The sequence below is a fragment of the Alnus glutinosa genome, chromosome 4 (genome assembly GCF_958979055.1).
Source record: "Alnus glutinosa chromosome 4, dhAlnGlut1.1, whole genome shotgun sequence".
Classification (NCBI taxonomy): domain Eukaryota; kingdom Viridiplantae; phylum Streptophyta; class Magnoliopsida; order Fagales; family Betulaceae; genus Alnus; species Alnus glutinosa.
In genome coordinates, this window is record NC_084889.1 from 3925842 (window position 1) to 3952741 (window position 26900).

The following is a 26900-nucleotide window of genomic DNA, read 5'->3' on the forward strand; positions in this document are numbered from 1 at the left end:
TTGGTTGTTCCATATGGGTTTTGTAAGTCTCAGGTCCTACTTCTCTTTCTCACGTACTTTCTTTTTCGTTTAGAGGAAGATGAAGAAATGAAAAAAAATAAAATAAAAACATGGGATTTGACGCAAGCATGAAAAGAAAGGTGGGGGTTGCTTTAAGGTCCAGAAAATAATGGAAAGGGACCGTAAAAACGATTTTGTGGTACACCTTTTTTTATTGCGGGGGCAAATATAAAGAACAAAAGAGGGTTGTAACCTGTAGGGATCGGTTAAGACTTAAGATTTGTGTGTACTTGACTTTGCGATGCTCCCATTCACCGACTTTTTTTTTTCTTCTTTTTTTTTTTTTTAAAAAAAAAGAAAACCAGAAAACCAGAAACTGTTTAATTAACACAGAGTTACTTCGTGTACTCAGTTCTATTTGGTAAATTCAAGATTCATATGTTTTGCATTTCTCTTGGTATAAACCGATTGAATCACGGACTTCACCCGAGGACTATAAAAGTGAGTAAATTTCGAACTTGAAATCACGAAGGAGCACTCAAAATCTCAAGCATCCATCAAGTGAGCCAACCTCTTGCACTAACTTAACTATTGAGTCATTACCAATTTCCATAATATTCCTAGCTATTAACGAATTTTTTTTTTGTTTTAGTTGCCTAAATCATATATTTTTCTCGTCAAACTAAAGCAAACAATATTTATCATGTATGTACGTTAGGATATTAATTTATTCAAATTTATCAGTTTAAACTTTTAAAATAATTGGTAATATTATAACAGAAATATTAAGTTACGTGAATTTACCAACACCCTTTGTTTTTTTTTTTTTTTAAATAGATTTGCACAGCAGGTGTATATTATGTGTACAATGTACGTATTAGAATGGCAGGGTTGTTGAATGTTGATGCTTAACCGTCATAACAATCTCTCCCATACGCATGTTTTGTCGTTTTCCGGGCGATAATTACTCGTATGTTGATCTATCGCACTCCGGGAAAGATTAATTTTCACCAACCAGGTCTTTCAAATGCGAATAATTTAGAATAAAAAAAAAAAAATAAAAAAAAAATAAAAAATAATGCTTTATAATCAAGTTTGCCTATCTACAGATATATGCCACCTTCCATCGAGGTGAAAAATCTCTTTTCACATTCAGTTATGAAAGCGTCCTGTAATTTTCTATGGATTAATTAATTAATCATTTAAAGCTTGTTGACGCAGTTTATTTCGATTCAGTTTATTAAATTGATATAGTTTACATGCATTCTTAACTCCAAACTGAGTTTTCAATCAATCTGGATCGAAGGAAATTTCTTTGCATGTGAATTATATGTATATAATTTTTCTTCAACTCTTTTAATTTTATTAAAAATATATGTATTTTCATATGTTTAAAGAACACGTTTAAATTTTATAAATTGAGTTAATTAAAGAAACTTCTTCCAACCCAAATTAAAAGAAAACCCTATCATATTTAAAATATATATATTTTTAATAAATCATGTAATTCTAAAAAATTCATTAATTTTAGACACAACTTTTTTTTCCAGCAAACTCATAATTGGTCTTTTTCTTTTTCTTTTTTCTTTTTCTTTTTCTTTTTCTTTTTAGTAGGTGAACACGATTAAAACACTCCTTTTAGCTGGGCCCAAAAGCAGGTCATGGATATATGGCTGTATTGCAAAGTACCCATGTTCATATATTCTGTTGGGCACATGTTGAACCGGCCGGGCGGTCGGGTAGTCGATAACTCAACAAGCAGACGAATTACTGATGTGGCTGATCAAATTTAATTACTCTATTAATGACATTATTGATTCTCCCTACCTCTGGTCCCCCTGTAATAGTAGTTAATTTTACATCATAATTACATTAAATTGATTTCTGGATCCAGTGACTCTACCAACTATCTATTACTATATATATTCCTTTAAGAATATCCTCATTCGATGGATGCAGATGTCAACCCCATCCACTATACTCTAATATAATTAATTAGTAAGCCTTTGGTTATATAGCTAGCACCTTCCTACCAGATTTAAAAGATAAAAGATTACAATTATTGATAGATGAAGCGAACTAAATCAGTAAAATTATAAATGAGAAAGCATGTTATAAGCATGGTCCAAAAGGTTAATTAACCTAATAGAAAACAGGGAATTTGATTATTTAATTAATATTTTAACAGTCATCTTTCATGTTTGGGTTCAAACCCCTCTTTAATTAAGTGAGATTAATACAAATCTCATGTAGTACTTATTAAATCATTATTTGTTTCAAAAGCTGAAGCTGGCATGTAGAATATTTAATTAAAATAAAAGGTGGATTACGAAGCCGTATCTATTTTGGCAGCTCAACTCGCCTTTCAGTATTCGATGATTTAACATTATGCTCATACATAGTATCAAGACATTTAATCTATCTAGCCGGCCTATAGTTTCTTGCGTACTAAATCACAAAGCCGCTATTCATTATTCGACGAGCTGCATCTGATCTCATACTCTACATAGTGGCTTGCTCTGATATCAATACAAACTTCAGGCAAACTCACCTTTAAAAATTGACTTGCAAAAAGAGAGTGTTCAAAAGTTTATATATACATAATTAAAATTACATTTAAGATATATGAGATACTTAATATCGTAATAAAGACCCAATACATATAATAATATTTAATTGAACTCGGAACTGGATTACAGAGAAAGGGTAGAAACTTATGCGCTAATACTATATAAAATCACCAATTATTCTAAATTAATTAATTTGAGTATGGACTTTTCAGTACATTCATTAATTATATTTCTATAGCTTTCCGGTTTGGTAATCAGCTCTGGACTGATCGATGATGCAACTCGATCACAATTGTGACGGCGGATTAAAAGTCTGCGATCAAATAGGAAAATCTCGGCCATGATCAAGGGTATGTAGAGAGATCAAGATAGCTCATGAGGAAGCATCTTTTATACAGGTTTTTATTATTATTATTATTATTATTATTATTATTATTATTATTAAGTTGTTAATATATTATGTGGTTATAGCCTTTATTTCTGTGGATCTCTGGCTATAGCCCTATAAATTAGGGCATATATAGCCCATAAAATGGAACGTCCCGGTTTTGATTATTGGCCACGTACCGATTACGCACACCCAGTAAGCTATACTGTAGCCTCACTATCAAGGGGCTCACAATTCCTGTATCAAAGTCAATCTTAAAACGTCATTATCTTTGCATTAACGACTTGCTCAATTATTGCAAGAAGAATTAACCACGGCTGTCATGCTGATGTCTTAATCAACTCAGTCGCTGCCGCCTCACTGCCGCACTGTTACTATTACTCTCTCACCAGTTCTACCGGGAGTGACCAACTAGTCTTTGAAACTAGTGACCAAATCATCTCTTTTAGTTACAAGAATGGTTTGGTCACCCTTAAAGCAGTTAAAGATGTGACTGGTCAGTGGCCGGCCAGTGCTACCCTTAGTAGTAAAAAATCATGAGCGGTGGTAAAGTTGAAAAAAATAACAACAGCAGCTAGAAAGACAAAAATTTAAATTTTTAAGTGATGTGACAATTTATACTGTTCTCTTAAAATAAAGAGAAGCACAAAATAAAACTATTGCACTTAGATCTCGATCATTCCGTCCGCCATCAATGGAAAAACTCCCACTAGGAAGAACCTGCTCTATCCATAACTTGACCATATGTTGTGGTTGCTTTCATGCATGCCAAACATACCGATTGCATATATGTATGAGGTGTACGTGTTCGATTAGGCGCAGTTTTCTGTAAATTTTGTTGATATTAATTAATAAGCTCCCCTGTACTGAGAGTTTGCAGGGTCGCCGACATTAAAAACGTGCGTGGGTCATGAGGGTGATGAAAGTCAGCTTATGTGAGCTGCACGGCAGCACATGGGTACGTAGAGCCATCATGATAGAATACGACGTCGGTGCCCGGTACAATAAAGGACATGGGGTCAAAGTTCAAACGTCGTCCTTCGATTCTACTGTAAAATTTTGTGATTCACATGAGACTTTTTATAACATGCCTTGTCCTGGTTCACAGTTGGTCATCTTAAGGGTCCATGGGAGCCTAACAATGTAGAATATTGATGCATGCGAGTCAATATCCATCAGCCACTTCTTACAGTTCCACGAAGTTTCTCATCTTGACTCAAACCCCTGCCACCTTTTCTTCTTCTTTGTTGAAATATATATAAATCTTAAATATATCATAATTTTTATCTCATTTGCTTGACGTAACACTATTAATCAGCCTTTGTATATATATGCAGTACTCAATCTATCCGAATTTCATCTTGATCCATGATCGGCATATATATATATATATATATATATATATATATATAGCCCTGTTCATGTAGAATATCCGGATGAAATCCAAATAGATCGATTCGCTAAAATATAGCATTACGTACTCATTAGCCTTTAGATCATTTGTTAAAATAAATAAATAAATACAAAAGTTGAATAGCAGTGTCACATCAATAAAATAGAATAAAAATATGGTGTATATTATTTTTCTTATTAAACAATAATGATATGTTTGTTAATGTGATTTGTAGGTATTTTTTTATTTTTAATTTGAAAAGGTATTCGATATGACATAAATGTAAAAACTGTTTTTATATTTTAATGAGTGTTTTATATTTTGTGTTGTTTGTTAATATTTTTGTTTTTTTTTTAAAAAAAAAAAATAGAGAAATATTTTTACATTATTTGTGACTTTCTACGATATTATTTGTGATCTTGTATGCTTTACATGATAGGTATGCTTAACGTAAGCAATATATCGATACTTCTAGAGTGAATTGCATTTAATGTCATAAAGAAGAAATCATAAATATCCAGAGAACTGGACTGTTGGGTTCATTCATGCATGTCGACAACAATCATTTCCACAATTTGAGTTCTTGATATTTGTTTTTTTAGAAAAATTACATATTTTAGTCCTTAAAATTTGCAGCTGTATCAATTAATCTTTAAATATCAATAGTATCTTAATTAAGATCCTTAGGGTAGGCTATCCGTCTAAGATTGAGGCCAATATTGTAAAGTAACAATTTTTTTCACAAATTATAAAATAAAATTATAAGGAGGGCCAACCACCTCGGGAGGGCTCTCCTCACCATACGAGGGGCAGTCGGCCGACCCATACCAGTAAGGGGTGGCCAGTTGCCCCGTCTCAAGAAAGATTGTTCATCTTTTTTTCTTTTTCTTTTATTTGTAAAATTGTAACTTCACAATAATCTAAATTAACAACTATATATATCACATGCCAATGAACGATCGGTTATGATGTTAATCCACAGGTACATTTAACCCTTTCTTTCAAACAACTAATGATAGAAATCTTTTTGAACAAATAGTTTATCCGATGAATATTCAAAATGGGATAATCAGTTTGTGGCAACTACAAAAATGAAATTAAGTTGGAGCATCAAGAACCGAAGCCCCCAAATGCATATGAATCTTCAATGCATTAATTTCCTTTTCCTTTTTTTTTTTTTTTTTTTTTTTTTTTTTTTTTTTTTTTAATTTAGCGAATATTTAATATATTATGACACTGACAAATAAAGCTATATCACGACTACATTTTAAGAATTTACATAATCGAAATAAATTCACAATGCTACATTACGGTGTAGATTTTGAAAAGATCTTAGACTTTTGAGTCCTTAATTAAAGATACTCGTCCACCCTTATGTAGTTTAGTAATACTTTAACTACTTTACAAAATTTGTGCTCTTAGTTCTACTTGTTAACTAGTAATGTTATTTAATAAATTCCTATATAATTTTCATATAATTTAAAGATGTGATAGTAAATTAAAAATTTAAATCAGCATTAGATAAATACTTAAAAAAAAAAAAAAAGATTTGATTTTCTCTGTCAAATCACTCCAGTTGTATGATAATTGTATAATAGTCTACTAAATAACATATTAAAAATTGAAATTTTGTTGTATGGATGTTGAAATTTTGCGAGTTATCAGTTCTTCTAGAATAGAATCTCTTCATTTAATGGCTAGAGTTTAAGTTTATGCATCTAAAGGTGTACATGATATCATATTATTTAATTTTTTTAAAAGACATACCAACATTGTCATTATATACACCAATTTTAAATGAGAAATGATCCCTACACTCATTTCTCACAACAGCCCTACAACAAGCTGACGTGGCTGGTAATATTTTATTATTTTTTTAAAAAAGAAATGAAAACAAAACAAAAAAATAACAAAATATTACCAGCCACGTCAACTTGTTGTGGAGCTGTTGTAAGAAATGAGTATAGGGATCATTTCTCATTTTAAATTTGGAGAGTGATTCCCAAACAACCCTCACACAACCCCTCTCATATTGTGTGAGTTTTACATGTGGGACTCACACAATGTAAAAGAGAATTATATAAGAATTGTGTAGGAGTTATAAGAGAATCATCATTCTTTCTGAAGCCTACAGCGCCGCAACCAATATACACCTTTTAAACAGGTGGATCAGATAGATAATTCAGGGGATCGAATCTAAAGGCCCAACTCAAGTTAAAATCTTAGTTGATGACCATGCTACTTTCTACTAGCTAGTGGACGATGGATTGCAACACTTCCAGTTCAAAAGTATATTAGACAAACCTTTTCTGCTCTTCAATTGGGGCCTACACTATCAAACAAAAGTATTAATTACGAATTCCGTGTTAATTCCAGATTCCATGTTCAGGATCCGTTCGAGGTGACCCACAGCCTGGCACAGCACATGGGCTTGCTGTGACCCATGGCCAGTCTCACACTTGGGTTTGTCCTGCTTTTTTGTTTTTTTAAATCTAATATGGGGTATTTTTGTCATTTTGAATCACGTAAAATGTCCATTATACCCATTCTATTTGGATTTAATAGAAAAATCTTAACGGAAAGTCAAAAGTGAGACATCTTGTAAATTTCAAAAATTGAAACATTCGAGAGGACCTTATAAATTTGGTAGTACATTGAGGGGGTAAATGGAATTTTCCATAATTTTAAGAGAACAAAAAAATAAAAATTACAAGCATGATTCTTTTAGTAGTCTTATTTTTCTTAAACTAAAAATAACATATAGTAATAAGAAATAATAGTTCTTTGAAAATAATTCTTAAAAAATATTTTTGGCAGCATATATTTAATTTTATTTTTTCTGTTTTCGTGATGTTTTTCACTTTCTCCCAACTCAGAGCGAGAAACACACGAAAAATTAAACTAGAAAAAGAGCGTGCGGTGTTTTGAGAGATCTGCAATAAGAGAGCCAGAGAACCACTTTGAACTAGCTCACAGAACAACACCATGACCAAGAAACCGAGTTCCTCAAAGTCTCCACCTTGAGCTAACAACCACCACCAGTTTAACTTGTTTCCTTAGAACTCAAAAAAAAAAAAAAAAAAAAAAAAATCTAGTTCAAAAACAAATAAATAAATAAATTATTAATCTCCAAACTTCTATTGAAGATAAAGTATTTGTTTGGTTTAACAGTTTCAAAACCGACCATTAAAAAAATTTCAATTTAAAAACACAATTAAACATTTGATAAAATTGTAGTTCGACCTTTAAAATTATAGTTCAACATCTAATCCATGCATTCTTAAGAAGCTCAACCCATGCCAAACTGCTATTTTTTTTCAAACACGCTCCAAAACAGAACAATTTTAGCAATTTTGTTTAAATACGGACGTTAGGCTGCGAAATGACGAGGCCAAGCACACTCTTTTGACACGTCAAAAAAAAAAAAAGCACACTCTTTTGACATACACAACGATAAGGATACCCACCAGCCCGGACAACCTTCCCCACGACATACCCCTCAAGGCACCAGTGCTCCCCAACAACTACAAATGGCTTCCCCGGCCCACTGGTTTGCCTGGCGCATGACTAGGGAAACCATTGTCTATTTTCAGTTCACTTCAAGCTCCAATGATTGGCAATAATTCCTGTTCATTTGATTTTCCAAATTCCTCTACCACGGGACTGTTCTCTAAAGCATATCACTATCCAAAACTCTTAGCTTTTACAGGCTTAGAGCGATAAACAAGAGCAGTACCGGTAAAATAGTGGTCTACAAATGGAACCTAATTCTCTAACCTGAGCAATTAATAAAATTACCAAATAATATACTAGAAAACATCATGATTGATACACAGCAAATTATGTCCACCTATAACTACTGAAGAATGTGATACTCAGATGATTATGCAGAAGTATTTGTAACAGTCCCCTGGACTTTGTAGGAATTACGAAGGAAAATTGATGAATTGTAAATGGAAAAAGGAATAAAAGTGAATGAAATCTGTATTAAAATGGGCAATTTGAGGTATCCGGCCTCCTAGAGCGATTTGAGGTGCTCAACCTTTAATTACAGAAGTAAACTCTTTACTCATCAGACACCTCTACAATCATACTCCTGGGCCGCCTTATATACATGTAGCCCTAAGCTAACAAAGTAACAACTTGTAAGGTGCTTGTTTTCTTTAGGGCTTTTTTAGAGATTTTGGGGAAGAAAGAGAGGAAACCAAGTGGATAAAAAGATGAAATTCATTGAAATTAAAAGAATAGCAACTCAGAAATTCTTTTCATATCCATTCTCCTCCTCTACCTCGCCTTAAGTAGCTGTTGCATTCGGTTAGGAAATCTAACAGAATGTACAGCTGTGATATTCCTTCTAAAAATCTAAGGAATTACATAAAATGCAATAAGGAAAAAAGATGCTAAATGACAAGCTAAAAATGCTGGAAAAGAAATAACATAGATTCGGCATACGTTCTCCACCAACGTTCTAGACTATTCCTTGTCACGTGTGAATAGATGAGCTGGCTCAGTAATCCTACCACCATAATCGCCCTCTACCTCTAGCTAGGGCATTCCTCAAGTAACAGACCCATAACAAAGCCTCTCTCTCAAAGCACTTTGCCCGCAAGGTGCGGATATTGGGACTGTAACTTCCACAAATTTTCCCAAGAATCATCCTCTGTGGCGGCACCTTTCCAACGAACGAGGACCTCAGTGATAGCACGACCCTTACGGTTGACCAAGCACCGATCCAAAATAGCTTCGAGCTCTGGCTGAAGCTCCCCATGAACATCAACAGGGGGAAGAGTCGGCAAGGCAGTAGAATGGAGCCCCAATTTCTGTTTCAGACAAGAAACGTGAAAAACAGGATGAATACAAGCATCGATAGGAAGGGCCAGCTTATAAGCCACAAATCCGATCTTCTGGATAACCTCGAAGGGGCCAAAAAACCGAGGGGATAACTTCAAATTTTTGCGGACAGCAATGGAGGTCTGGCGATAGGGTTGGAGACGGAGGTACACCCAGTCGCCAATTTGAAAAACTCTTTCGGTACGACCCTTGTCTGCTAGCACTTTCATTCGATTTTGTGCCAATTGAAGATTCTCCTTTAATAAATTGATAATAACGTTGCAATCCTTGAGTTGTGTGTCAACAGCTAGATTGGCTGAAGTCCCTGGCACATAGGATAACAAGGAAGGAGGGGGGGGTACCCATAAACAGCTTCAGATGGTGTGAGGCCCGTGGCAAGATGGTGGTTGGTGTTATACCACCATTCAGCCATCGGAAGCCAAAGACTCTAGTCCTTAGGCTCAGAAGTTGAATAGCAACACAAATAAGTTTCAACACACTTATTGAGGGCCTCAGTTTGACCGTCGGATTGGGGGTGATAGGCGGAGCTGAAGGCCAATGTGATGCCTTGTAATTGGAATAACTCCGGCCAAAAGGAGCTGGTGAAAACGCGGTCCCTATCCGAAACAATGGTGGTAGGCATCCCACGGAGCTTGAGGACATTAGCAAAGAAAGCTTGAGCAACCCGAAAGGCTGTATAGGGGTGACCAAGAGAGATGAAATGGCCATATTTTGTAAAACGGTCCACAACCACCATAATCATCGAGAAACCATGAGATTTAGGCAACCCTTCAATGAAATCCATTGAAATGTCGGACCATACACGACTAGGAATGGGCAAAGGTTGTAATAAACCTAGGGGATGGATCGTTTCATGCTTGTTGACTTGGCAGACCTCACAGTTCTAAATAAATAGCTTAATATCCCGCCGCATGCCTTTCCAGTGAAAATCCATTTTTGCCTGATGGATTGTCTTATGATAGCCCCCGAGTGACCAGCTGTGGGATTAGAGTGAGAAACTCCAGAAGTTTAAGCTGGAAAGGAGAATTCTTGACTACCCAAATACGGCCCCTTTTGAGGAGTAAACCTTGCTGAAGGGAAAAATCCTTAGGAACAGATTCTGCTGAAGAGCAAGAATGAGTTTCTGAGTAGTAGGGTCCGAAGCATAAGAGGCTTTGAAATCCGAAACCCAATTTGGAGTTGGAAAGTAAATGAGAGAAACCGAAATTTCATCAGGGCTTGAAAGAGTTTCAAATTTACGGGATAAAGCATCGGCAACTATGCTTTCGTAGCCTTGTTTGTACTCAATAATGAAATCGTAGCCTAATAACTTGGAAATCCAACGTTGCTGTGAAGTGGTAGCAGCCTGCTGCTCCAATAAATACTTAAGGGACTGATGGTTAGTTTTGACAACAAACAGTTGCCCCAGTAAATAGGGTCGCCACTTTTGATCTGATGAGACCAAGGAGAGGAGTTCCTTTTCGTAGGTGGACAGGAATAAGGCCCGACCCTTGAGAGCATGACTGAAAAAGGCGATAGTACGGCCTTCTTGCATTAAGACGGCACCAAATCCAGTGCCACAAGCGTCGCATTCCACTGTGAAAGGCTTGGTGAAATCCGGAAGGCGCAACACCGGGGGACTAGTGACAGCCTCCTTCAGACGCAGAAAAGCTTCAGTAGCCGCTGGAGTCCATTGAAAAGCATTCTTCCGTAAGAGAGCTATCAAAGGAGCAGCTATGGTGCCATAATTCCGGATAAATTTTCGATAATACCCGGTGAGGCCCAAGAATCCACGTAAGACTTTGAGATTGGAAGGAAGAGGCCATTGGATCATTGCCTCCAACTTAGAGGGATCAGCACGCACCCCCTGGTTGGAAATGAGATGACCAAGATAGTCAATCTCTGACACGCCAAACCGACATTTAGATTCCTTAGCATAGAGTTGGTGATCCCGCAAAACGGTCAAAACTTGGCGCAAATGAGCTAAGTGATCAGTGAGGTTGCGGCTATAGACCAAGATATCGTCAAAAAAGACAAGCACAAACCGCCGGAGAAAGGGTTTGAACAATTCATTCATGAGACCCTGAAAAGTAGACGGTGCGTTCGTAAGCCCGAAGGGCATCACAAGAATCTCGAAATGACCATCATGGGTACGAAAAGCAGTCTTATGGACATCATCAGGCCGAACTCGAATCTGGTGGTAACCCAAGCATAAGTCCAACTTGGAGAAGATATGTGGCCCAAACAGTTCATCTAAAAGTTCGTCAATAACGGGAATGTGATACATATCCTTAACCGTGGCATGGTTTAAGGCTCGATAATCAACACATAAGCGCCAGCTGCCGTCGGCCTTGCGGACCAATAAGACCGGGGAAGAGAACATACTTTGACTTGGCCGGATGACCCCAAAGTGCAAAAGTTCCCCAACAATCCATTCTATTTCGGCCTTTTGAAAATACGGGTATCGATAGGGACTCACACTGACAAGAGTAGGGTCATGCAGGGTGATTGAATGATCAAAAGAACGTGGGGGAGGTAACCCTATAGGTTCAACAAAGACTGGTGAAAATTCAAGTAACAAGGCTTGAATAGGATCCGGAACAGGGGATACCGAGGAAGCAGGATCTTGAGCCCAAATTTGCAACAAAAAACCTTTAGTGCTGGAAGAAGGGGGCGGAGGAAACAAGCCCCGTCCTGTAATGTAAAACCCGAAGGGGTTAAGCCTTACAAAATGGTGGGGCGAAAGCTCAAGCCAAACTGCATGGTCATAAGGTTAAAGTCCCAAAGGACGGGGCCCAAAGTCCGTAACCAGTCCACACCGAGGACCATATCACATCCACCCAGAGGAATCAAATAAAAGGTCGTAGAAAACTCTTGGCCTTGAATTTTGAGAGAGACCTGATGACAACGCCCCTCACTTTCCACCTTAGCTCCGCTAGCCACCCGAACGTGCAGCTTCACAGAGTTAAGACTGCTGGGTCTAAGAAGCTACGAGTGCTTCCAGAATTAAGTAAAATTACGACCCTGTGGTTTCTAAGCATACCCACCAACCACATAGTGTTAGGACTCAAAGCCCCAGCAATCGCATGCAAAGAAATTTCATTTCATGTTCTGGAACCTCAGTAACAATAGGATCAATAGAAGGCTCCCCCGAATCCATCGAATCCTCGAAAAAAAATTCACCCAATTTTTCCTCGGTAAAAGCTTCATTACCATGCATAAGATAAAGCTTGGGGAACTTACATTTATGGTCGGGTTCCACTTGTCGTCACAGTTATAACAAAGACCTTTGTCACGTCGTTCCTTCATTTAAGCCGGGGACAGCTTCTGGACTAGAACAGGGGAAGGAGGAGCTCGGGGAGACGACAGTTGCGAAGAATAGGAAGAAGAACCACCCGAAGAGCTCCAAGGTAACGGCTTGTTGTACTGATAAGTGGAACAGTACGTGCACTGAGTACTAACAAGGTATTCCTCTTGAAGCTTGGCCAAGCCAAAGGCGGCCACCAGAGTAAGGGGGTTCAGCATCCGAAGAGGGAGACGAACTTCATCTTTCAAACCGCTGAGAAAGCAACTCAAACGATTTCTGTTAAAGAGACCGCAAAGGCGGTTGGACAATGCTTCGAATTGGGTGGTATACTCTGCCACCGTAGAGGTTTGCATAGTTTCATAAGGGATTCCATAGGATCGTCATAAACCGGACCAAACCTTGTCAATAAAGCCTATAAAAAATCCTCCCAAGTAGGAAACAAGCCAGCCTTATCAGCGTCCTGAAACCATACCAACGCCTCGCCCTCCATATGAAAAGACACCATGCGAATGCGCTAATTTGGAGGAGTCTAATAGTAACAGAACAATTGGTTGACCTTATAGGACCAACCCGAGAGGTTCTCACCGTCAAAACGGGGAAAATCCAAACGTAAAGTTCGGGTTTGAATATGTCTGTCATCACGAGGAAACTCCGCCTCATCGTCGTCACGCAAGAATCGGCGGTCGACACGGTCGGCACGTCGATCCTGGTCATGCTGGTGATAGTCATCATGTCCTGCAATGAATGGCGGTTGTTCAGGAGGTGACTGGTTAGCGAGAAGCGTCCGAAGCATGTTAGTCACCCCGTGAAGCTGGGTCTGAATAGTGGTATTCGTAAGATGTTGCTGAGTGATGGCATCCTGGCATTCCTTGAGAGATTCAGAGAGCTAATGCATGCGGGTACCTTCGGCCATGGAAACCCACAAGAAGAGGACAGGAAAAAATAAATAAATAAATTAAAAAAAAAAAAAAAATTGGCGGCAGGGAGGGAAGAACTGAACGGCTCTAATACCAAATATAAGGTGCTTGTTTTTTTTAGGGCTTTTTTAGAGAATTTGGGGAAGAAAGAGAGGAAATCAAGTGGATAAAAAGCTGAAATTCATTGAAATTCAAAGGATAGGGAGCATTCAAGAGCTCTAGTCTCTTAGATACACTTTAGCAACTCAAAAATTCTATTCATATCCATTCTCCTCTAGCTCGCCTTAAGTAGCCGTTGCATTCGGTTAGAAAATCTAACAGAATGTACAGCTGTGATATTCCTTCTAGAAATCTAAGGAATTACATAAAATGCAATAAGGAAAAAAGATTCTAAACGACAAGCTGGAAAAGAAATAACATAGATTCGGCTGACGTTTTCCACCAACGTTCTATATTATTCCTTGCCACGTGTGAATAGATGAACTGGCTCAGTGATCCTACCACCATACTCGCCCTCTACATCCAGCTAGGACATTCCTCAAGTAACAGACCCATAACACAACTCTTACAATTGAAATGGGTTTCGTTACTAACTACTAAAACCAAGCCCATCCAGCCCACTAATTGTACTTTTACACATATTGAAGACAGTACGCATTTAACAATGATTAGATTCACTGCTGATCAAGACCCATGCTTGCAACAGACAACCCCACTTAAAAACAGAACCTATCTCAGCAACTAAAAGTGCAGCAAAAACTAGATGGGGGAACAGGCCTTAGAAAATAAGATTTGTACCTAAGGGCATATAATCTCATAAATTCTAGTATTACTTATGACAAAAAATATATCAAAAAGCTTATCTGTCTTAAGTAATCAAACCAATGCATGGTAACATAACTCAAATCATAAAGAAAATTACATAAAAGATCTATTTGATACAATTAACACATGTTGAGGACCATATTTTCAAAACGGAAAATATAAATTTTGAAGTCAGCAACTTGAGCTAACCCCATGAATTAGATTTTTTTTTATAAGTAAGTAGATTTCATTGAAAAGAAAGCGTAAGGTGCCCCTACGTACACATGAAGTATACACAGGAGAACCACAACTAACCCGAAAAACCCGAAAAAAAAAACCCAGGAAACAGCCCCTAAGTCAAAACCTAGAAAACAAAGAACCAACTAAAATACTACCCGCAAAAGAAACCAAATAGCACCCAAAACAACAAGAAAACCTGAGAACAACCCACAAAGAAACCCTCAAAGCAACCAACCCTATGACCTATTGGCCTTGTCTCTCCTACACCTCGAAGAAGCTTTAATGTCTCCGTAATTTACGGAACTTTGTAGATTCCGAAGCTCCCTCTTACTCTCACGTTTCTTGTTCTCAATCATCTCACCCAAAATCTCCCAATGCTTCTGTCTCTGTTCTTTAGTCACCAACGGATACACCTTAGAGATCTTCCCCCAGAGCTCTGCCTCAATACTCCAACAATCCTTCTCCCAATTCTGATCGCAAACAATAGGCTGATCCTTCTTCTCTTGAAGCTTTGATACCTCCTCCTTCCACCAATAGACTGCATCTCGGACTTTCTCTCCCAAAGTCGAATCAGTGGATAACTCTGAAATCCGACGAGGATCTTCAGCAGACTTCTTATCTTCTACTGGATCTACAGAGACATGTAAAGAAGAAGCTGTGTGGGCTTGAACAGAAGGAACCGCAGGGACTAGAGAGGAGGAGGACACCGAAGAAGAGTTCAACTTAGAACTGACCAACAAGGAGACAGAACCCAAAGAAGCTGTCGAAGCCACCGGAAGCAACAACTCTGGTGCCGGCAGAGGAGGATGACAGAACCCCAAATAACCCGATGATACCATACCCATACCCTCAGAAGATTCTTTAAAGGCTGGAGTCTGGCTTAAAATCACCATATGGACGTTGCTCGACTCACCCCTGGTGAAAGGCATAAACGACGTCGTCCCTGTAACTCTACCGATGACGAGGGCTCCGACCTAATGGAACCCCCAACAGAATCCGAGATCGCCGGACCCGCGCCCTCTGTGGCTACCGACGCAGCAACCTCCAAACCCCTAGGAGGAGGTCGAACCAGAATCAGCCCAGATGACACCTTCGACGTCATCTCCGGCAGCGAACTCAATGAACGGAAGACTTTAGCTTTCGGCATGAGACGACCCACGCGGAAGCCAGAAGATTTACGACTTAGCCCCGACCGGGCAAAACGGTCCAGAAGATTCCTTACGACCCGACCCAAAGCCAAAAAAACCCGAAACCCAACTTACGCCACGTCCGCAGCCTCGAACGTTCGATTTTCAAATTTGAACAAGAGGGATGCTTCTTACCCTGCGGACGAAGAGGACGGTCTTTGTCCAACAGGTTGAGCTGATGTGACTCCACCGAGAAGCAATCCACTGCTGTTCTCTGTACAGACTTTGCATGCCACACCGTCGGAAGAAGATCAAGCTCACAAGGCTTCGGCAACAAAGCCCTTGACCTGGAACGACCGCCACCCACGATGGACAACTCCTTCGCAGCAATGGCCGAAACTGACCTCAACACCTCCGCAAAAGAGGGTCCCGTCCACTTCGGAGCCAAACCCAAACTCGGCTGAACAGCCTTCACTTCAAGGAGAGGAACCACTCCCACTACCCACCGGGCTAGAGAGAAAATCAACAACCTTTCTCAGCTTATCAGAGAATTTGATCCAACCCCACCCTCCACGACCCTCGGGGATAACAATGAACCATTTCCGACCACCCAACCCAAATGAAGAAACCTCTAAAAAGCGCCCATCTTTATTCCCACCTCTTCAAGCAATCAGAAGTTTCGATCCCTCTCTGAACGACTTTACAATTTCTTGCTCTTCCGGTAAACCCAACAACACTTCCAACATCGACACAAGCCATTCGGAGCTCTAAGAATTCAAAATGACTACTCCCAAAAAAAATTTCCTCTTCTCCTCCACCCTCAGCGCCGACGCCCCAGCCAAAACAGAGAAAGCAAAAGACTTCGACTCCACTAAAAATTTCTTATCCATCTCACAACACCCCCGGAGCAAGGGCGACCAAGGCAAGCCAAAAATTACATCGCCGAAAAAAGAACCACCCAAACCAAAGAGCACGCTGACAGACTCCCCTGTGAGAATCACACCCCAATAGACCAGCAAAACGGAAACTCAAAAACCGGAGAACCAAACGAAGAGACTAAGAAAGATCCCATGAATTAGATTTATAAAACAAATATGTTGATTTCCAAAGAAGGAATGCTAGAGAAGATTTTATACAAATTAATCAACTAGAATCTTTATATGAAGATTCAAAGTTCTAAGCAGGAGAAAATAAAACTACAATAAACATCAATACTAGATCTATAATATCCACGGGACAACAAGTCCTCCCATAGAATTCTGAAAAGATCAATTCCCATTTCAAAGCAATGAGCTTTCAACAAAGATATTATTAAAACAGATGCGAGATTGCTAGCGCAGAAAACCATAACTCTCCCTTACAATGGCTCTACACTCCTAGATAGCACTTGCGTTTTACGTACACTAATGTTTTCATAAGAATAAATTAGCACTTGCATAATGAAAGTGTCACATGTATATTGTATACAACTAAGCACTCTCCACCCAACCCCTCGAAAAAAGACAGGTCATTTGAAAAAGGGAAAGTCATAATAACAAAATAAAACCAATATAATCATCAATGTCAACGTGCTGTTTTGGGGACAAAAGCAGAATTACCCAAAGAGCAAGTAAACAAAAATATGCTACACCACCATACTCTTGTGACGGAGATGCATCTCATTCGTGGGCGTCTTTGTGTGTGTGTGTGTGTGTGTGTGTGTGTGTGTGTGTGAGAGAGAGAGAGAGAGAGAGAGAGAGAGCAATCAAACATTTAAGTCAAACTCTACATTCTGATAAAGGAACTAAGAAAAGTACGGACAAAGCATAATATGGACAATTTCCTTAATCACAAAAAAGTAAACCCAAAATGCACTAACAGTAAGTAATGCATGAGTTTGAACGAACCCTCGACATCTGTAAGCAGTTTAACTTCTGATAACAGATCTGAACTAGCCCCAAATAAGTGCAAGAAGAACACAAAACACAACGAACAAAAGCAGCCTCTTCAGATGATTATCCTGTTGCCTTTGACCAGGATGATGGCGGTGAGGGTATCCACGCACATGGGCACCATGAAATGAATTAGAATACCCATAAGGGAAACCAGTCGAACCATAAATCGAAGCATCAGGGAACCCATGTAACTGAAGGTTAAATAGAGATGGGATGAGACCACCAAAAGCCGCAGAGAACGTGAAATTCCCAAACCTTGCACTTGCCATCGGTGCAAACCCTCCCAAACCACCCAACCCTCCCATGAAGCCGAACCCGTGATGTGGAAAATGATTTGGGTCTGGCGGAGGAGCTGTCTCTGGTCTCTGACCTGCCGGACGATTTGGAATATTAATGCCTGGAATAGACTTTGATCTTGGGTCAGTCGATGTCTTTCCCCTGCCATATAAGGGGACCAACTTCTCCTCCTCAACAAGGGCCTTGCAAACCGGGCATTCCCGGGACTGCGAGTGCATGTTCAGCCATTTGTAAAGGCAAGGCCAGCAGAAAAGATGGCCACATAAGGTCACAATAGGATCTTGAGCTAAGTCAAAGCAAATATTGCATTCGAAATTCCCAGCATCATTGTTATTAGTATTACCACTATTATTGCTTGAGAAAGAAGGGCTTTGGGCTGGCCTGCTTGTTGATTCCCCAAACCCACTAGCCATGTCTATCTCCAATATCTATATGAACCACATTATACCCTAAATTAAAACCACCATGATAATCTTTTACCATCACAATATTTGATTTCGGACCCATAATTAAATCTACAACAATAACACGGGAAAATAATAATTCAAAGTAATGAAAATCCAAATAAAAAACAAAAATAAAACAAGAAATATGGTTTGAAATTGTCAAAATTAAGGAATGTTTCTATAAGGGTTCCTGAAAAGTGACCAAAACCGAAACATCTCGATGCAGATGCTTAAAAATGTGGAAATCGTTTCATTTCTACAGCAGATTTAGCAAAAAATTTCGTGACCCAAATTCTCAAAACATTCAAATTCCAACGCGACACAGATCTGGTAATACCACAATCGAATATATCAAGAAACACGTCGTTCAACAATCAGTGAAATTGAACCATTACAGATAAAGAGGTCGAGAGATTACTTACCTTGAGATTATGAGACCGATCAACGACCCGATCGATCCCAAGTCAAAGGGGGGGCCGAGACGAGAGGGAGAGAGAGAGCCTCTGGAAATTGCTAGGAAATGCGTTTAAGCTCTGTTTGGACTTTGGATCGCATTTACGTGACGTGCGTTGTCCTATGTTTAGCGCGTACTCTTTGCTTTGGAATCTCCACGGTTGAGTCTCTGAAGTTTTTTATCATTGCTTAGCTGGCGATCGCTCAATGGTCAGACTGTGCCTCCGCGAATTAGTGGCTTGCATTTAGGTTGGAAAATGATAGAATTATTCACTGTACATAACAGGTACATCTATCAAGACACGATGAAATGAAATCCATTTAAAGTTTGATTTAACAGTTTCAAAAAGTACGGTAACTTAAATTTTAAAAATATAATCAAGTATTTAATAAATTTACGATTTAACCTTTAAAATTAAATATTTAATTTTTAAAATTGTGATTTTTTTTTTTTTAAAAAAAATAACTGTTTTCCTATGATTTAAAAAATATAAAATTTTTCATGTAATTTAACTATCATTTTTTTTATTGCACTATTGAATTGAATACTTTTTACAATTTTATTTAAAAATAAAGTTTTATCATACAAAATTTGCGCGGCTAAACGGAAACTTAAGAATCGTTAAACTATTGTCTTTAAGGAATAGCTCAATCTGTTATAGATCATGTCTTATGAATCGGATGTCACTAATTCGAATTTTCTCTTCTCTTTACGGGCATGTTTAAAAAAAAAAAAAAAAATTAATATGTTAAAACGATTAAAGGACTTTGAAACGGTGCTTGGAGGGACGATTGGGGTCCATGTTCTAGATTAACGGTGGTTGATAGTAGTGTTTGTTTTACAAGCGTCGGCCTGGCATTGACACACAAGATTTGACCTTTACCTAACTCCCACTCATTTTGAACATATCTGATATCACCGCGCGCGGTTTCCCACATGCCTACTTACTCACGCGCTGCACCGGCCCAAACTAACTAGATTTTATATCATGCTTAGGACAATATATCAGGTGATTCCAGAGAATTACATGTTTCTAAAGATTATTTGAGCTGAAACCGCCAACACTCATGATTAAAAAAATTAAAGAGGAATAGATCAAAAAATTAATAATGATTCATTCACCTCAAATTTAATCTTAATTTTAAAAGGCATGTTAAGTAGGGTAATATAAGACTGAAAATTTGTGTAACATTTCTACTTTGATGTCCAGCGGAGCGAAAGACAACAAGGCATCTGGCACCGGCCGGTGGAAGGAGAAATGAGACGCAGCTGGTGGCGTCGGGAAGCTAAGACACTGGTGATGACAGTGAAGTGGCGCATAGGAGACAGAAACCCTCGAAATAACGTAGATATAGCTTTGAAAAAACAAGATCTAAGAACTTGTAAAACGGCCACCGACGTTGGGGAGCAAACAACGAACGTTGAGGAGAGAGCTACCGGCTCATGGAGAAGCCAAGACACCAGAGTAGCGGATTCGGGTAGGATAAGTCATATATGAAGACGAAGAAAACTCCAAGTGAGGTGAAAAGGGCTAGAAAAACCTCTAGTCAAAATAGCTGCATAAGCAAAAATAAACATAAAGAAAAGAGAAGGAGAGGAGGGGACTCCCTTGAGCCGGCTGTAAAACGAGAGGAAAAAAATATGGCTTGGGATGACTGAACCCTCACCCCATGGTCGCCTCTATGGCTTGGGATGACTGAATCCCCCCGGGCCGCCTCTTATTAGTTCCCCCTTGATTACGGACGCTAGTCGTTGCCTTGCAAAATACGACAAAGAAGAAAAAACTCAATACCTCCCCTATTGGCTGTACCAAAGGAGACCACATCTGAGTTTCCTACAACAAACCATTCACGGTACTCATGGTTGCCAATGGGAACAACCTGCAAAGTGGAGGATCTTGTAAAGCAGTATACTCAAGAGTACTTTTTGGTTTTTCCTTTTGGGTGCCTGGTTGATGACCTTGGGCCTCCTTCTCCGAGACTTCTAATTGCTCACAATGAAATTTAAACAACTCCTTGGGATGACTCTATCAGATAATACCTTAGTGACGTACAGGAGAGAAGTTCCAAAAGTTAAATCACTCTTGAGCTAGCTTATTTTTTAAAAAATAAAAAATAAAATAAAATCAGAGGTTTCCTCGTAACCTAAGGACCTTTTTCCACCTAGTCGATCACATAGAAGCCATGATCACAGATCATTTTGAAAGAGGAGAACAAATCCATATCTTTTAGACCCTTTCATATCCTCAATTACTCTCAACAAGAAGAAATAGAGAAACTAGTAAATTAAAATGCTTCATACTGGGATCATAAGAGCCAACCAAATTATTTGCAAGGGGCTGATGTATTCTCTAAACTAGATCTGAGGGTTGGATACCACCAGATCAGGGTGCACCCGAGTGACATCCATAAGACAGCCTTAAGATATACCAAGGACAATATGAGTTCTTAAATATGCCATTTGGGCTCACAAATGTACCTTCTACCTTAATTTCGAGGGTGCATGAATGACATCTTTAAGCCATTTCTCAAGAGATTCATTTTGATTTTCTTTGATGACATCTTAATCTAGAGTGCTAGTAGAGATTGGATTGAACTTACTCATTTTAGTCATTAAAGGACTACATTGGAAACCCTAAGACAACACCAATTCTATGCCAAGGCTTCCTAGTGTAAATTTGGGTGCTATGAGATAGACTACTTGGGACATATCATTTCCAAGGAAAGGGTTAGTGCTAACTGTGCAAAGCTGGAGTACTCCATGACTAATTGGTCTACACGTGAGACTTTTAGATCCCTTAAGGGGTTCATTAGACTTAAGGCAGTATCAAGCCAAGTATTGAACGATAAAGTTTGACTTATTTAATTTTATTTTGAATATGAGTCGAATTCAAATTATCATCAAGCTAGATAATCTGTTCAAGCTTAGTTCATTTAATTTTCTTTTGAATATGAATCGAGTTCGAAATTATCATTAGCTTTTCAATTAACTTATTCATTTCTTATATAAAAGTAAATACCATGATTATTTATATTTTTGTAAATCCATATTCATCATTAATTAATTAATTATTGTTAAAATTTTATCATTTGACTTAATTAAATAAATTAACTTGAATCTTAAATAATTTAATCTCGAATTTATTTGTATGTATATAAATTTATTATGTATATACATAAACATGCGCGTGCACATACACAGATATCTATACATACTCACAAATACACTTATGTACACACAAATCTCTAAAACTAAACTCACAACAAGAATAATTCAAGTTATATCTATCATATGATGAAGTGAATTTCCTTTTACTTAAGATGTTTTTTTTTGTAAAACTAAAGTTATAACTACAAAAAAAAAAAAAAAAAAAAAAAAAAAAAAAACACAAATTAAACCGTCCAGAAATTGAAAAAAATCGTCTGGAAACAATTCCAGACGATTTATTATGGACGGTTTAAAACCATCCAGGATAAAAAGTCACGAAATAAATTTTTGGACAGTTTTGCCCAAACCGTCCAGATTCAATTCTGGACGGTTTGCCCCTTTTTTTTCTTTTTTTCGAGATGTATTTCTTTTCTTTTTTAATATATATTAATATCATTAATTATTATTATTATTTTTAATTATTTACCGAAAATGTTAATTAAGATAATAGGTCTTTCCCTGATCTGAGGCGTGAGCAAACCCCCCATACCCCCCATGCCGCTGTAGTTGCAACAGATCAGGCTTGGCCAGGTCGACGACTGAGAGGACGGTGTCGAGGCTTCGCTGCTCCGTTCTATAAGCTTCGGTCGATTTCAATGGCAACGAGTTCCAGAGGCTTCACGGCTCAGTCCGATTTCAAGCTCGGCAAAGGAGGATGACGACAGGGAGTCATCATTGGAGATATTTGTCCGGTAGCGCGCAGTCTCGAATTGGAGGTGTGGAAGCGGTGGTGGTAGTGGACACACTCATCTTTGTCTCTCTTGGCGGATTGGACCTCCTCATCTTTGTCTCCCTTGGTGGATCGTAACTCCTCATCTTCATCTCTCTTGGCCGGTGGTTGTAGTGGACACCACCAGAGAGCTCGAAGACTTCGTTGTTGGCGGCGGCATTGATGGGCGAGATTCGTCGATCTAGCTACGTACCTCCATAATGGATAGTTGTGATTTTGGCTGGGAAAAAAATCGGATGGATGTAGTGAAATTTGGAGGCATCACGCAGATTGATGACATGGCGTGAGAAAAAAATATTTCTAGACGGTTTTTTTTTTAAACCATCTAGAACTTAAATTTTATGGACGGTTTGGTAAAAACCGTCCATAAAATTCTTTGGGAATAACATTTACTGACGGTTTTTTTCAAAACCGTCTATAAATTTATAGACAGTTTTATAAAAATTAAAATTTCCAGACGGTTTAGTAAAAACCGTTCATAATAAATTTTTTACAGACGGTTTAAAAAAAAATTGTCCATAAATGAGTTTTTTTTTCTGTAGTGTATATGAGTTTATACAATCTTATTCAAGCCGAACCGAGTTTATACTAGTATGTTTTGTTTAATATTGGAACATGTTATTGTGTTCGTGAACGGCTCATTTATTATTTGAATCAAAATCAAATCAAGTTTAACCAATTCAAGCCGAGTCAAGTTCATGAGCGTCTAGCCTCAGCTCTTCTTATGCCCCCAATTAGACTCATAGGGTGTTAATTACCAAAAGATTATAAGGGGATATTAGCCCTCCCGAACTTCTCTAAGCAATTGATCACTAAGTGCGATGCCTCAAACTCTCAGAGGTTAGGGTAAGGACCAAGATCCTCTCTAGCCGGTCCCCTATGTTAAGGGACAGTTTTGTAATTTCACATGATATGAAATTACAAAACTACCCCTCAACATAAAGGACTGGCTCTTGATGCAGGGTAAGAATTGTGCTCAAGCACGAAGGAAGACCCATTACATTCGGCCTTGTTTGGTAAAGTAAAAAGAATTTGTATAAAAAAGTAAAATAAAAATTTTGTTTTATAATGAATTTTTTTATTTAAATAATAAAAAAAATTATTGATGTAATATAAAATTAAAATATTTTAAAATTGATTATTTTTTAGATAAGTGAAGAAGGAGAGAAATAATTTTATTGCCTTTACCAAACTAGCCCTTCATGATTTAAGCCTCAGAACGATAACTTTACGCCTATCTATGTACCTACGAGAAGGAGCTGATGTCTCTGGTGTTTAGCTGTCAAGAAGTGGATTAATTAATATGACTGATAATAATTTCAATACAAGCAACCAAAAAAATTAAACGATTTTCAAATATTTAATAAAAAGTGACAAATTAAAAACATTTTAAATTATCGTTTAATAAAAATATCAAAACAAACGTAACCTTATTTTTAGCACGGATATCTTTTGCTAAGCCATTTTCATTTTCTCTTCTTTTTTTTTTCTTTTTCTTTTTTTTTTAAAAACAAAATAACGTGCGCTATCATTAAGACTGCAAACAACTCATAGGCTTACAACTTGAAAGTAAGGGACATGACCTCCCAACTCTCTAAGCCAGAAGGATCTGACTTAATAAAACAGCTGCTAAGCAGAAATACAAACTTTACAAGAAGAATACTTAAGCCTCTCTGACAATAATGTTCATTCTCTAAAGAAAGATGACAGATCTAGCACTTTACCAACAAATAATCCCATAAAATTTGAACCAAAACCACAAGCAGGCTGAGACTGAAGAAACAAAAGAGAAACACCCAAAACACAGAGGCAAAAAACACTCAAAACAAACTACCGCCAATGGGGGAGGAGCCAACATGCCAGACGGCGGCGCGTGAAGGACAAAAGGGTTGGTAGTCACCTTGTCTTTTAATCATTTTCTCTTAACTCAATTGATCGATTATATGGTGTCCAAGCCCAAGAGGGTATGTAGTCGCTTGTCTTTTTACCTTAATTAACCGAATTGAATTTTTTCTATTTCAAGTAAAATGTAGAAGATTATTTTACGATTAAAAGTTTTGTTTGTAACTTTGGTTGTATTTAATAGTATTTATAATGTCACAGTATTTAAATTTTAAATGGTATAATATATTCACAATTAAATTTATAAATTTAATTTAAAACATGAAATAAATCCTTCAAGAAGAGAACGTGGTCCACCTCCGTTTCTAGAACCTCTCCGGCCATGCTATTTATTCCTTGCGTTGATCCACAAATCGTTTTCGAAGAATTGTTTTCCCTTTCATAACCCGCTGACTTCCAACGTGCCCTTCGTACAAGTCGAGCTCCCGGCTCTCATTTTCGTCGCCACCCCCACTCCCAGCCCCTCGTGACCTCCATTAATTCTAGACTCCATTCAACCTGTCAAAGCTTCCAATCTTTTTCTCCATTTATAAACCCCATTAATTCGTTTAAAATATCAGAGACGATCATATTTCTCGCCACCGAAAATGGGACAACGCGTGCTAAAGAGCCTGACATTCTGGCTATCAGAGCAACCAGCAATCGTGAACTTCCGCTGGAGCCCCACCCAGTCGTGGGGCTCCACGTGGTCCTTCCTCTTCACAGCCATCGCAGCCTACATCGCTGCCGCCACCGCGCTCCACCTCCTCCTGACGCTCTTCCGGCGCCGCCGTCCCGTCCCGCTCGGACCCATACCGGCCTTCCATAGCCTCTCCGTGGCGTTGATCTCCGCCGTAATATTCGTCGGCACCGTCCTCTCCGCCACCGCAGAGATCCGCGACACCCGCTGGCTCTGGGGCCGCACCAAGACCACCACGCCCCTCCAGTGGCTCCTCTGCTTCCCCCTCGGCACGCGCCCCTCCGGGCGAGTCTTCTTCTGGTCCTACGCCTTCTACCTCTCGCGATTCCTCCACCTTCCCCGGACGTTCTTCACAGTCCTCCGCCGCCGAAAGCTCACGATCTTCACGCTCTTCAACCAGTCCATTCTCATCTTCATGTCATTTCTCTGGCTCGAGTTCTCCCAGTCTTTCCAGGTCCTGGCAATACTTCTCACCACTCTGCTCTACTCCGTGGTTTACGGGTACCGTTTCTGGACGGAGATAGGGTTGCCCAGAGCGTGCTTTCCTTTGGTGGTGAACTGCCAGGTGGTGTTGCTTGTCTGCAACTTGGTTTGCCATTTTATGGTGCTTTTGTTGCACTTGTTCAAAGGTGGGTGCAACGGCATTGGGGCCTGGGGATTCAATTCCGTGCTCAATGGAGCGATTTTGTTCTTCTTCTTAAATTTCTACGTCAAGAAAATGCATTCGAGAAAGAGCAGGGCTGCTGACCATGACGAGGCTTCTTCCACGCATCCAGGATCTGTGAACAATAAAGTAAAGGACAGCTGAATGCTGAATGCTGAATGCTGATACGATTATTTTCTTGCTTGGTTTTATTGTTTTATTTTTTAACAATCCCCCCTCTTTTCAAATTTTTTTTAATTGTAAAGGATCATATATTATATTGATCGATGAGCGTATAATTTTGAAATGGTCAGTGCCCTATATATTTTCATGAAGCTTCCAATTGACAGGAAAAGTCCATCAATGGAATTCAATGACCCGCCCACAAAAATTATGATTGGGATCGTTAACCATAGCTAGTGCAATACTTTTTATTAGACCATTCATTTTAAATAGATAGTCCTAACAATGTAATACCAAAAAAAAAAAAAGTATTTTGAGTGGTTGTCGAGGGACAAACACTTCTCTAAATGGATCATTTAACTATTTCTAAATCAGTGATCGCACCGATTGGGGTGGCCGAACTATTATTTTTTATCACAAAAGTAATTAGTCACTCTCAAATCGAGCGGTGGTCGACGAATTAACATGATCAGCTTGATCGAGGGTGGTTCACTCACTTCTAAACCACCATTAGGTAGCTAGTAGCAAAACCACCCTAATAAATATCTTCTTTTTTCTTTTTTTCTTTTTTTCTTTTTTCCTATTTGTTATCGTGATTTGAAATCAAATTGACAGCTTCAATAAAAGTTATTGCACCCGGTGCACGCAACAACCGATCTGAATCCCAACTGTTTAATTGACTTTAATTAGTTTTTAGGGTCTCTTTTCTACGATGAAGCTTTTCAATTTATGCATGGGAACGGAGAACCTTCAAGGCCGGTAACAATATTGGACCGACACCCATTCGTCCATATGAATTACGGCGGCTGTGATTTTCAGCCCCATTACGTGTAGTGATTAACTCTCCCT

At 38.6% G+C, this 26900-nt stretch overlaps 2 protein-coding genes across 3 annotated transcripts; one reads left to right on the forward strand and one right to left on the reverse strand.

Moving 5' to 3' along the window:
* Positions 1-17327: 17327 nt before the first annotated feature.
* Positions 17328-18835, reverse strand: LOC133867154 (uncharacterized). Of its 2 annotated transcripts, none has more exons than XM_062303850.1 (2): positions 18676-18835; positions 17328-18235 (listed from the first exon to the last, which is right to left on the reverse strand). In XM_062303850.1, exon 2 carries the CDS (start codon positions 18218-18220, stop codon positions 17507-17509), a length of 714 nt encoding a protein of 237 aa, XP_062159834.1. In that variant the 5' UTR covers positions 18221-18235; positions 18676-18835; the 3' UTR covers positions 17328-17506. The 2 variants fall into 2 exon arrangements, with proteins under 2 accessions (XP_062159834.1, XP_062159835.1); XM_062303851.1 differs by having other exon boundaries at positions 17328-18256; positions 18676-18825.
* Positions 18836-24934: 6099 nt separating this feature from the next.
* LOC133867412 (elongation of fatty acids protein 3-like) lies at positions 24935-26175 on the forward strand. The gene has a single exon (XM_062304169.1). It carries the CDS (start codon positions 25134-25136, stop codon positions 26031-26033), a length of 900 nt encoding a protein of 299 aa, XP_062160153.1. The 5' UTR covers positions 24935-25133; the 3' UTR covers positions 26034-26175.
* Positions 26176-26900: the final 725 nt, after the last annotated feature.